Here is a 12,855-nt window from a genome sequence, read left to right on the forward strand (position 1 = left end):
CACGCACGCACACACACACACACACACACACACACACACACACACACACACACACACACACACACACACCTCTGTCAGAGTGTTTTTGTGTTTTCTGATGCTCCTGTCTTTTGGTTTTACGTCTTCAAGGTGGACATGTGGAGCCCGATGAGACGGTAAATAACTTTGCGAACATCATTTTTTGAGACAGCTGCACAGTGTGACTTCTTTTTAGAAAACTAAATACATTTTTTATTTTGTGTGTGTGTGTGTGTGTGTGTGTGTGTGTGTGTGTGTGTGTGTGTGTGTGTAGCTGCTGGACGCTGGCCTCAGGGAGTTACAGGAGGAAACTGGACTGAAACTTGAATCAGATGAAGTTTGTCCAAAAATACTGGGACTGTGGGAGGTGAGACACTGACAGACAGGAGGGCTGATAGAGAGACATACAGAGCGATCCAAAGGTTTGAGACCTCTTCCTCAGGCTCAGTGTAGACCTGCTGCATACATCTTTTACAAAGATAAAAAATGGGCTTGTTGTAATCTTTACAGTTATCTCTGTTCACCAAAAAAATCCCAGTCACTGAAATAAGAAGCACAAACATAGAAACTTCACGCCATGGTTTTTTATTATGGCACCACCTCAGAAAGTCAGAGCCCAGGATGTTGTGTGGAGGAAAAAAGGAATGTGTCCTCCTGCGCTCGATAAAGAAACACGGGACAGGAAGTGAAGTAAATGAATAATCTGTGGAGCTGTGTTTTCCTCCTCAGGTTTAGCTTTGGTTTGTTCTCAGTGTGCCATGAAAACGGTGCAGATTCACCATCAACGTGATTGTCATGATTTTTGGATGAATTTATAATCAAAACTCACTGACCTTCCTGAACTGGCTGAAGTTGAGCAGGGGATTGAAAACATGTTCGGTGTATACGAGCTGATGAACTGATGCCATCACCTCTTCCTCATAGAGAAACACAGAACAAGAGTTATTAATTATTACTGTGGTGTGATTAAAGGTATTGCACTAAAATGAACCCTCTGTCCGTGTGTCTGTCAGTCTGTTTATCCTCCCATGCTGTCCAGAGGACTTCCTCAGAGACATCACATAGTCGTCTACATGCTGCTGCACTCCTCCCTCTCTCACCTGCAGCTGCAGGTACGTACTGACTCACACATGATCTCTGTGACTTCACCGTGAGCGTAAACGTGAATTTGGAAACATTCTCAGTGACTTTGAACTGACCTGGATGACTTGGTGACTTGACAATCACTCGTTGAATGTTTGCATGTAACAGTGTAATAACTCGATCGAGCTCCTGTCTTGTCGTCCCGTCCCTGCAGTCGTCTCTGAGCCCGTCTCCAGCTGAGGTCAGCGCGTGTCTGTGGGCCGACAGTCGACTGGTCAGAGCCATCGTGTCGGCCGTGGACGGAGAGGATGGAGACGTTCGACTGGACGAGCTGCCCAACAGCATCAGGTATCACAGCTGCGACTGTCAAAGAGCCAGTGTTTTAAATTAAAAGCCGGAGCCCTGTCTCTGGACAGAAATTACATCCCCCATTTCACACTGACCATCCACAGTCCAGCTACATACTGGGTTTGGAACTAGTCTCCTTTAAATGTGCGACATTTTTACTCTAATCTTAAAAACCCAAAACAGTATTTTACAGTAAGATTCTGATTAAGTCGTTCTGATGCTGTTCAGTTCATCTGTGATGTGTTTGACTTCCTCCTGACCTTTGACCTCCTGTTGTGTTTCCAGTGTGTCACAGGTGTCTGCAGACGGAGCTCTTAGTGACGTTACTCTGCCGCTGGAGGTGTTGGTTAGTCGAGCGCCGACCTGTGGTCCTGATGTGGAGCGGGTCAGCACCGGGACAAAGTTTGCCCTGGAGCTATGGCTGAGGAGCTTGGAGGCACCTGACCCCTGACCTCTGACCCCAACAACCTAACTGTGGAGGCGACAGGAAGGAGTGCTCAGCATCAGAGAAATGACTGTCTGTGTAAATGCCACTTAGATTTTTATGTACTTTAAATTCAAGTCTTGTTTTTCAATAAAACAGCTGAAGAAATGACTGAAATGTGTCATTAACCAACACCACTTAGCCTTAATTGGGAATTCTTAGTATCCAATTAACAATGTGCACACGCTGGGTATTTAATGGGATGAATGCAGCATTTTAGACTGAATATATTCAAATTTTGCTCATCTTAAGGCAACAAAAGAAAGAAATGTATGAATACAAAGGATGTACTTTTTTCCCAGCAGAAATATTCCTGACTCTAGATTGGTCTTTATGTTGAAAAATAACATTAACAGAAAATATAATTTCACTGTTGAATCATTAAAGTATGATAACTCCAAGTAATTTAAACAATCTTAGAAACTTTCCTTTTAGTGTTTCACAAGAATTTTCACAAGAAGAGGGGAAACTCATGACCCCAGTTTCTCTGCATATGTAATTAAAGATATTTAATATTCTTATTTTGTTACCTAACAGACAGATCCTATTTACATCCGTGTCTTTTCCATCAGCTACTAAATGGACCTTCAGGTGAAACTTCCAGTTTAACTATGAAAATATTTCTCATGTCTCAGTGTCATTTTCATTAAAACGTCAGATAACTTTGTCAGTTAAACAACAGATACTTAAAAATCAGTTGCATCTCTTTTCCAGTTTTCAGTCTCTTTAAGTTGGTGAAACAGCGCCCCCCGGTGGAGACGTCGGTTAATGCCGGTAATTAACAACGCAATTTAAGAGTTAGGGCGAGTTAATCTCTGTCTGACTTGTTAGCGATCAGCGATGGCGGGAGAAGTTCTGTTAGTAAACAAACAAAATGGCGGCATCGCAACTAGTAGCGCGGGACATCGTGGGTTTGGAGAAGTTCACCGCCATGAAAGAAAGAAGAACGGACTTTAAATCACGTGAGTAAAAAACACAATATATATGTGTGTGTGTGTGTGTGTGTGTGTGTGTGTGTGTGTGTGTGTGTATTCTGTACCGTCAAATCAAGTCAATTTTTATTTATTTTTTAATTTTTAATTTGTATAGAGCCAATTCACCACATAAGTTATTTCAAGGTTCTTTCCAAACAGAGCAGGTCGAGACCTTCTCTCTATCATATTATTTACAGAGACACAGCGAGACTCAGATCAAGTTGTTGTATATTATAAATGACATTCTTACACCTGAAACACAAAGTGAGATCAGTGTGTATTCCCGCTCTCTTCAGGTTTAACTCAGGTTCTCTGGTCTCTCCAGTGCTGACCCACTTTATTCCAGGTAGGTTAGGTCCGAGTAGATCATTCATGTGCTGGTTATATCACCATGGTAACCAGGTAGATTACTACAGTAACCGGATAGATCACCATGGTAACCTAGGCTGCATGGGTAACCTAAATAGGCAATAAATGAATGTGTGAATCAGATGTCTTTGTTGTCCACCGATGAACAAACTGTTGTGAACATGTTGATGCTCATTAAAGTGACCGACATGTTCATGATACTATGATCACTTCTTGTCACCATAGTGTCACAACCTGCGAGATACAGGCATGAAACTTTACAGGTTTGTACTTGACATCAAAATGAAGTTCATAATGTATATAATGATATGGAGCTATTGAATCAGACATGAAGCTGTTCTCCTCTCTGGCAGCAGAAACAGTACAGCCGGAAGTTAGTGTTGTTTTCTCTGCTGCGGACCTTCACCTGTGCTCACACCTGACATTTACCTGCAGCACCTGAGCCTTCAGAGCAGTAGGCGGCGCTGCAGACCAGATCACAACCACGTCAAATCATAGTTTCAGGTGAGGGTCAGAGATTTCTGTTTGCTCTAGGATTCAAACCACCAACCCTCAGCGTTGATGTCATCACTTCATCTTTCTAGTCAGACAGTGAGAAAGTAAAATAAAGAGTGAATTGTCTAAAAGACTCATATTAGCTTCAGATGAACTTCAGAATTCGTATTGGACTGTGGACTGTTCGTCTACAGCGCTTTACCAAGAGATTTGTAAATGAGCAGTATGGACGGGAGGAAAAATGACGCTTGTCTTAATGTGAAACTGTCTTTTTAAGTCATTAGTGTAATTAGATTCTTGTAAACGAGGGCCCTGACTTCATCCAGAGCTGCAGGGACTGAAGGAGTCTGAGGCGTTCAGGTGAATCACTGCTGACAGGAAGTGAAAAACAGCTGAGCCCAGTGAGTCCATAGAAAGTGACCATGTTTGTTGACAATTGTTTTGTTTTGTCTATCTATCTGTCTGTCTGTCTATCTGTCTGTCTTTCTGTCTGTCTCATAATTCAGTTGCAGTTGTTTCAAACTAATCATAATTCATTTCATATGATAATATAATAATATTCTATAATTTTCTTTCTTTCTTGAGTTTTCAGATCGTATCTGCAGATCTTTTGACTTCAGTTTCCTCAACAAAGGCTTTAGAATATATAAAATATATTATGTACTTAAATGTGATAAAAGTCTTAACTCTTCAGTCCAGCAGAACTAAACCTTAGTTCCAGTCTACCTGAATGTACCTGTACCTGTGTGACCCGCCCACAGACACGTGAGCTGTGAATTAAAATTAAAAGTCAACAGGATGTTGACAGCAAAGCCAAGCCCTGACCCCCCCCCCCCCCCCCCCCCCCCATCAGTCAGTGTGTATTTATACACACATCTTACATCATGTTGAAACTGTGAGTTCAGTCAGTTTAAGGGTTTTGTCTTGGTGTTTCACAGGTTTCTGAAGAGACGATGTTGAATCATAATGTGGCGAGAGAGGAGGAGGAGTGGGTGGAGCTGACGTGATACGAGCAAGCAGCAACCTCCACACCTGACTGTACCAGGCTGACACACCTGTCAATCACGGTAAACACCATCAAACACTGACAACATGCTGCCCACCCTTTTTTCTTTTGTTCCATTTCCTGTTCTTTCTCTTAAATTCCAGATGCTACTCCTGGCCATAGTAAATACAAGTCATCATCAGTCTTGGCCCTGATTGGTTCACACACCTGCTGTACACAGAGCAGCCGTTAGAGCGAGGAGGTACGTCATGTGGGTTACCTTACTGTACTTTACGATGCTGGTTTTATGTAGATGGTTAGCTGTAATGTTGATAGTGTTATTGATGGTTTACTCTTCAAGTCTTTCCACTCGGTCACTCTGATGGTTGAAAAATGCACATTAAAAATGTAGTAGCATCCATGACCATATTAATACATCATGTCAGAACACTTCCTGTGGTCATGTTTCGTTAACCAGAGGCTCTACAGTCTGATCAGACAGAGGGCGTCTACAAGTCTTCTCCTCTCAAACCCAACGAGGCAGTACGTTATGATCTGGTGCTATAATAAAATTTAATTAAAAGCAGCGTGTGACAGAAAACATCACGACCTGTCAGTATCTTTGTCTCTAATTTAAAAAGTGCAATGACTTTGGACATGTAGACAGAGACTGGGGTTCTATCAATAATATAAATTATTGACTATTGTTAACAGAACCCCAGTTTCTGTAATAATAATAATCAGGAAGACGAATACATATAAAATGCAAAATGTATATAATAATGTATATGAAATGAACATAAAGATGAATCTAAAATGTAAAATGAGGAGATCAAATGTGTAAAAACACCTAAGAGAAGACGGGATAGAGGAAAATTAACAATATTAAATAGAGATAAAAACTTATACCAAGGTTCTTCTTGCTCATAAAGAAAAAAGTTTGGAAACACTCAATATTATGTGACATTTATTCAAAATAGTTAAACACAGTTCAACAAACAAACCCACAGAAATGAAAATGAGACTTGAGATGAGAGAGTTCGAGTCTTGCTGAACATTTCTCTCTGTTGGTGATTAATCAGTCTGATGTTGACTGACTCACGCCGCAGAGCCCAGCCCAGACTTCTTTATGTCCATATCAGCTCCATCACCCTCATATCAAACACAGCTCGTACATTCCTCAGCTGCTCCACCTCCCTCCACACCTCCTCCTCCTCCTCCTCCCTCTCTGTCTGTGTGAAGCTCTTTGTGACTGAACGCTTTTGTTGAAGGAAAATTAAGCCTGGATTTTGGTTGAAAAAGAGGAATTAAACCTGCGACAAAGAAGATCCACTTTCCCTCTGGAAAATGTCCTGCTGCAAACACAATACAGAACAAACTGGGAGGGTGAAGCTGCTGCCAAACTGAACACTGAGGACAGACAGTGAATGGAAATATGATTATTAACACCAGTGGCAGCTTAAACACCTCACAAAAGAAAATATAATATAATAATATTGGTAACATAATAAAAGTGATTATAGTATCATATTAAACATTCTATCAGACCAGTTTTTGAGATGTACAAGCAAAAACCAAAAGCTTAATTAATGGACTTGAATGACTCAGTGGCAATAATCTCAAAATACTTAAAAAAGAAAATATAAAACTTAATTATCAGCAGTGAGTTTCATATGAAACTCTCAGCGTGAACATTCATAGTGGAATTATCATTCTAAAATAAAATATAAGAGTATTTATATATAATATAAAATAATAATAAAAAACAAAATAACAAGTAGTATTATAATGGTCACAGGAATGATTATAGTACTGTAGCAGATCATACATATGAATATCTAACATGTTCTTTAAAATTAATTTAATGTTCAGTTGATATTATTTTTCCAATTCTAAAATATATAAATAGAAAAACTGGACAATAACAGCACATCAAATTACAATAGAAAAATACAATAGTGGAAATATAGGGATGAATATAGAATTTGTTTGTTTTAAACACTTTGAAATATACAAAATGTAATTATTAGAGCCAATAAATGGAAATATGAAAAAAATATTACTAATAGTGGGATCATGACCACCACTAATATTTTTAGTATTAGTGGTGGTCATGATCTCACCTTTAAAATGAAAATAAAAGAAACACATAATCATAAACAGTAACTGTTACATAAACATACAGTCAGTTATTATAAAAAAGATTTAAATATATAACAAATAATAATTATTTGAATGCTAAAATATATACAGCAAAAACTGTAATAGTGACAGAAATATCTCAAAATTTAAAAGAAAGTAAAAATAAAATAATATTGTTGATGAAATAATAGGGAATATAGAAATATAAGATTATTTTATCAAAAAGGTTTTTAAGATGTACAAAATATAAAGAGCCAATAGATGAAAAAAATTGTTATAAATATTAGTAGCAGTTATAGCAGTGGCAATAATCATGAGCAAATAATGAACGTCATGATAATATTCACAACACTGTCTTTATGTCGAACAGAAGATCAAGTCAATTAAATTAGGATGTTTAACAATCAGCATTATTCTAAAATACTTATACAGAAAATATGTAATAGTGATATTAGTAAGAATATCTAATAAAAAGTGAAAATATTGAAAAATACAATAGTAATGAAAGTGATTGTTGTAAATCAAGCAATTTATCAAGTTTTTAAGATGTATGAAATATAGCAGCAGTATATTATAATGTAAAAAATAAGGGTGGTATAGGTTGTAGAGTTTTCTTTGTTTATTTTGTTGTTTATTTTAAGATATGGAGCTGCACAGTGCTTTAGAGACAAAAAATAAAAGCTAATTAGATGAACACTAACAATGTCGAATGTTAAAACAAAACAACATATAAATTTTAAAAACAGTTTTATGTATAGATTTTCGTCAATGCGATTTTGTTAATTGCTGGTCTTTTTTCTGCCAGTTAATGGGCCGTGAAGTGTCACTATCGGTTGACCGTGTACGTCCCTGTCCGGTTCTTCGTCGGCTTTTCCAATTCATCCTGAAAAACATGAATCATGGGATGAGCGTCGAGGGCAGAGTTATTATTTACATGTTCAGAAATCCTCTCTGCACCTTCTCGGACTTGTTGTCGGAAGGTGTTTATTTTCTCTCTCGTAATGGAGCGAGGCCGTTACTACATCTAAACGTGTCCTGGATCTCTGCTCATTCAGTTCAGTTCATTAAATAATAATTAATAAATATGTTTCTCTTCTCTCTGCAAAACTTGTCCATTAGCTGTTCAAAACATTTGATCAAGTATTGGCAGAGTATTGGAGCTGATGTGGTCAGTGGGAAGTACAGCACAGAGATAATAATAATGATCTTACTAATGGATACTGATGTGTTCTAACTTAAAAAGATTTTACATTTGATCTTCCTTCACTAAAACGTTCATTTTAATGTAAGAGTGTAAGAGTTTAAGACTTACAGTCAGTAAGACTAAAAGTACAACTAATAGTTATCAAGATCATTTACATAAGAAAGATAACAGTATATAACAGTTGCTAAGTAACAGGACAATGACGTAATAGTAAGAGGCGAATCCTAACAGTGAAAATAACCAGTTTTTAGAATTAATGATCTTTCACTACTATTGATAAATGATAATATATATAAACATTAGGGACATTAGTTTAAAATAAGAATCTACTGAAGTTAGTAAATGTAAACTAGTTATAATGTTATGAACATATAACCATGTGGTACTAATGTGTTATGAATAAATAACAAAGTTAATAGTTAATAAGATACTGTAGTTACATGAGGTTAGTAACAGGCGTGATACCGACACATCTCAGCTATGAGTGACAGTAATGATTTACTGAGTGATAAATCGCTCGGAGTTCGTTTGTACAGTCACTAAACACTTACACAGTGTGTGTGTCCATGTGTCTATTGTTGTGTTTGCATTAATCACATCACAGGGAGGTGTTTCCATTATTATCCATGTTTCCTGTGTAAATGTTGACTGTGACTGAACAATTGAATACCGATTACTGTACTTTCCACAGACACACCTGAATGTACGTCACACCTGAACTACGGGGACGAGATGTCTAACACTGTGTAATACAAACTGAGAGGCTTCTAATGTCCAGGGTTTATTCTCTTGTCCTCATTAAGCTGTGTAGATGTTGTACAGGATTTTCATTAAATAAATCTGCTGCGGTTCACAGGTGATACTGGAGCTGCAGTTTCTTCTGTGGTTCTGCTGAAGTCTAACAGGTGAGAAGAAAGTGACTGCATCAATGTAAATGAATGAACTGTGTTCTGCTGCAGGGAAGAGACACTTTCCCAGGCATCACATTACAACACACAAAGACACAACCAACACACACTCTGCTCTATGTGTGTCTATTTGTGAGGACCAGCTCCTGATTAACCACTGTGCTTGTGAGGACCTTAACCTCATGATATGTCCTTGTGAGACCAGCTCCCAGTAGACTACTGTCCTTGTGAGGACATTTAGATTGTGATAAGTCCTTGTAAGGACATTAACCTCATGATATGTCCTTCTGAGACCAGCTCCTGGCAGACTACCGTCCTCGTGGAGACATTAGTGTTGTCATTTGTCCCATTGAGGACTAGTTCTTGACAGATCACTGTCCTTGTCAGGACATAAGCGGCTGACATTTTGGAAATTGGACTTACGTATGGTCTCCTGTTGGGTCCTTCGAAGCGGCTGTGGGTGGTGTACAGAGGGATGTCGTCTCTGTGGGTCAGCTGGTCGTAGGGACTGAAGCCCTTGTAGCGCCCCCTACAGCAGCAGCACCACACAAGCTGGAGAGGAGAAGTGTCAATATTGTCAGTTATATGACGAGATCTGTTTTACATACACACATTTGAAAACCTGGATGACTTCGGGAATGTGATCCGTCGTCATTAGAAGTACTTCACCTCTGTGTCTGGTTGATAACTGTCTGTAGCTTTAGTTGTTGAACGTTGAGGTACGGTGGTGGGAAACTCTGATATCAGCTTTTCAAGAACTTTTTCTAAACAGAAAGTGCAGTGAAAGCAGCAGCAGCTTCAGTCCCCCCTCTGTCTTTCCACATGAGGCGTTCAGGTACACGACTGATGACACGTGAAATGTGTATCGTCAACAAATCTCATGTCCAGACTGAAGCCAGCAATGTTTTAGTCCGTCTCTCTTCACTGTCTGACTTCCCTGTTCTCACTGAGGTGACAGGTGAAGTTACTTTACTGCTCTGGAACTTCTCTGTTCACTTCCTGGTCGGTTGGTTCCACTACTTTACAACAGCATTTACATTTAGCTTCGTTTTGTCCCTCATCATGTTGCTTCAGATTCTGTTGTGTCCCCTTTTGTGTCCCAGCTGCAGTTTCTACATTATTTTATTTATACTTTATTTAATCAGGAAGTCACATTGAGATCAAGATCTCATTTACAAGTGAGACCTGAGAAAAATAAATGACAAAAAGAAATATTACAGGAATACAATATCTGTACTCACACTTAGTTGTGTACTGACTGGTTGTTCACTGACTGGTTGTGTACTGACTGGTTGTTCACTGACTGGTTGTGTACTGACTGGTTGTGTACTGACTGGTTGTTTACTGAATGGTTGTGTACTGACTGGTTGTGTACTGAATGGTTGTGTACTGACTGGTTGTGTACTGACTGGTTGTGTACTGACTGGTTGTGTACTGACTGGTTGTTTACTGACTGGTTGTTTACTGACTGGTTGTGTACTGACTGGTTGTTCACTGACTGGTTGTGTACTCAGGACTGTTAGATTTGTGGCTGTAGTTAAAGGGAGGTGTGCGCCTGTATGAAGTGGTGTTGGTTAGAAACTCATGATGTCAGTTTCATTAACATTTTGATTAGTTTCACATTAATTTCCTCAATCGTCTCATTCTCAAAGATGATTTAAATAAAATATAATTTTATATTCTGTGTGTGTGTTTGTGTGTGTGTGTGTTTGTGTGTGTGTGTGTTTGTGTGTGTGTGTGTGCTCACCAGTGCTACCAGCAGCAGAATCAGTAGCAGCAGAACCAGAGCTGCCAGAACCAGCAGAGCTATCCCCCACCCAGGTACGCCACCTCCACCGCCGGCTGCAGGTGGTGTCGTACTCCCGGATGTGATTGGTTTGTTCGGGGAAACAGAAACAGGTGAGCTGCTGCCTGTGGTACTCCCAGTCCTCGTTGCCATGGTTCCAGTGGTTGTCGTCACAGTGGGATGGACGTGGGTGTTGTTGCCGGGGGAACTGGTTGAGGCAGCGTGTGTGATGTTGGCCGTACTTGTTACGGTATTCCTTGTAGTGTGGTGTTGAGAGGTGGTTGTCATGGTAACATTGGGAGCTCTTGTCTTGTTGTGTGTTGTTGCTGTGGTGTTACTGGTGGGACTGGGACTGGACTGGGTGACGTTGGGACCAGCTGTGGTGTTGTGGGGTCCATGTGTTGCTGCTGTGGTGTTACTGGTGGGACTGGGACTGGACTGGGTGACGTTGGGACCAGCTGTGGTGTTGTGGGGTCCATGTGTTGCTGCTGTGGTGTTACTGGTGGGACTGGGACTGGACTGGGTGACGTTGGGACCAGCTGTGGTGTTGTGGGGTCCATGTGTTGCTGCTGTGGTGTTACTGGTGGGACTGGGACTGGACTGGGTGACGTTGGGACCAGCTGTGGTGTTGTGGGGTCCATGTGTTGCTGCTGTGGTGTTACTGGTGGGACTGGTGGGACTGGAACTGGACTGGGTGACGTTGGGACCAGCTGTGGTGTTGACGTGGGGTTCAGGCGGCGTTGGTGTGTGGTCAGAGGTGGAGTTGGTTTCTCTGCGGGTGGAGTTCACAGTGTGTCTGGTTACTGTGGTTACATCAGACTGCGGCGCTGTTGTGTGGTTACTGGTTTCTGTTGTCATGGTGACACTGGGCAGACTGGTGGATCCATGTGTTGTTGTGTTCCCATTGTTGGGACTGGTTCCTGTCTTGATGGCTGCTCCGGTGTGGTCAGTTGTCATGGATACATGCTGTGTAGAAACATCCTGACTGCTGTTGACCGATGGTGAGGTGGTTGTCATGGCAACGTGAGTTGTATTGGAAGACACTAAAGTAAAGCGAGGGTGATTAGTGAGTGATTACTGGTCCAATGACAAAGTGAATCTACAGGTTTGATGATTGATTGATTGGTTCTTCAGCAGCAGCAGATTAATCAATAATGAAAAAAATTATCATTAGTTGTTACCATAATCGAATCAAACAGAATCTATAAGACCTCTGAAGACTTCACCCTGGATTATGGAAATTCTGTTTTCTGACGTTTTAGAAACTGAACAATGAATCAGCTGATTAGAAAATAATAATAGAAATAATGATAATAATAATAATCAATAGTTGCAGCCTTTAACAAGATTTTATACATATAAGCCCCGCCCACCTCAAGCTTTTCGTTCCCTCAGTCTATAAGCTGCTCTCTCTCTCTCTCTCTCTCTCTCTCTCTCTCTCTCTCTCTCTCTCTCTCTCTCTCTCTCTCTCTCTCTCTGACCTCCATTGTTCGAGCTGTTTCGAGGTTTTCTGTCGTCTACAGATTCATTCTTCATTCCTCTTTGAGCCTCAGTGAAACAAACCATCAGAAAAGTGTAAAAAGGATGAAGCTGTGAAGGAAGGTGAGCTGTTTTTCTTACCTGAGGTGGTGAAGGTGACAGCAATGCAGAGAGCGAGCAGCGTCTCCATCTTTCTGCAGGAAATCCGACAGTTTGTGACAAAGATCTCAGTGTGAGCGGCTGCTGGAGTCTGTTTCCATCCAGAGAAAGACTCCTTTATACACCTGTCTCACCTGCACACAGGTGGAGGAGGGAGAGAGGGAGGGGCCGGCTCACCCTCAAAGCACCCTGGGTGTTCCAGCAGGCTCAGGGCTCCACTCTGTGGTCACAGTCTGCTTGTTTAGTGCTGGATCATTATTTAAACCAGTTTCCTGCTTTTACCTGTATCTTTATTTCTCTCTGTCTCCCAGGGGAAAGGTCCGTTCCATGTGATGCTGAAAACCACAGCAGCCATTAAGGTTGAAAGCAGAACAGACTGGCTCCTCCTCCAGCCGCTCATATGGAGCTGTAAAGCGATGGC

The 12,855-nt window shown here is 40.6% G+C and overlaps 2 protein-coding genes across 2 annotated transcripts; one reads left to right on the top strand and one right to left on the bottom strand.

Moving 5' to 3' along the window:
* Positions 1 to 6: 6 nt before the first annotated feature.
* On the top strand, positions 7 to 2,044 carry LOC111646919 (m7GpppN-mRNA hydrolase NUDT17-like). Its single transcript, XM_023396500.2, has 5 exons — positions 7 to 155; positions 293 to 385; positions 1,032 to 1,130; positions 1,316 to 1,449; positions 1,735 to 2,044. Exons 3-5 carry the CDS (start codon positions 1,047 to 1,049, stop codon positions 1,898 to 1,900), a joined length of 384 nt encoding a protein of 127 aa, XP_023252268.2. The 5' UTR covers positions 7 to 155; positions 293 to 385; positions 1,032 to 1,046; the 3' UTR covers positions 1,901 to 2,044.
* Positions 2,045 to 6,991: 4,947 nt separating this feature from the next.
* Positions 6,992 to 12,510, bottom strand: LOC111646941 (uncharacterized). Its single transcript, XM_023396537.2, has 4 exons — positions 12,417 to 12,510; positions 10,758 to 11,839; positions 9,434 to 9,562; positions 6,992 to 7,781 (listed from the first exon to the last, which is right to left on the bottom strand). The coding sequence occupies exons 1-4, from the start codon at positions 12,463 to 12,465 to the stop codon at positions 7,725 to 7,727; spliced, it is 1,317 nt and encodes a 438-aa protein (XP_023252305.1). The 5' UTR covers positions 12,466 to 12,510; the 3' UTR covers positions 6,992 to 7,724.
* Between the last annotated feature and the right edge of the window lie 345 nt (positions 12,511 to 12,855).

Source organism: Seriola lalandi, unplaced genomic scaffold (genome assembly GCF_002814215.2).
Source record: "Seriola lalandi dorsalis isolate HSWRI2012SDOR001 ecotype SW California unplaced genomic scaffold, Sedor1 jcf7180002054978, whole genome shotgun sequence".
NCBI lineage: Eukaryota > Metazoa > Chordata > Actinopteri > Carangiformes > Carangidae > Seriola > Seriola lalandi.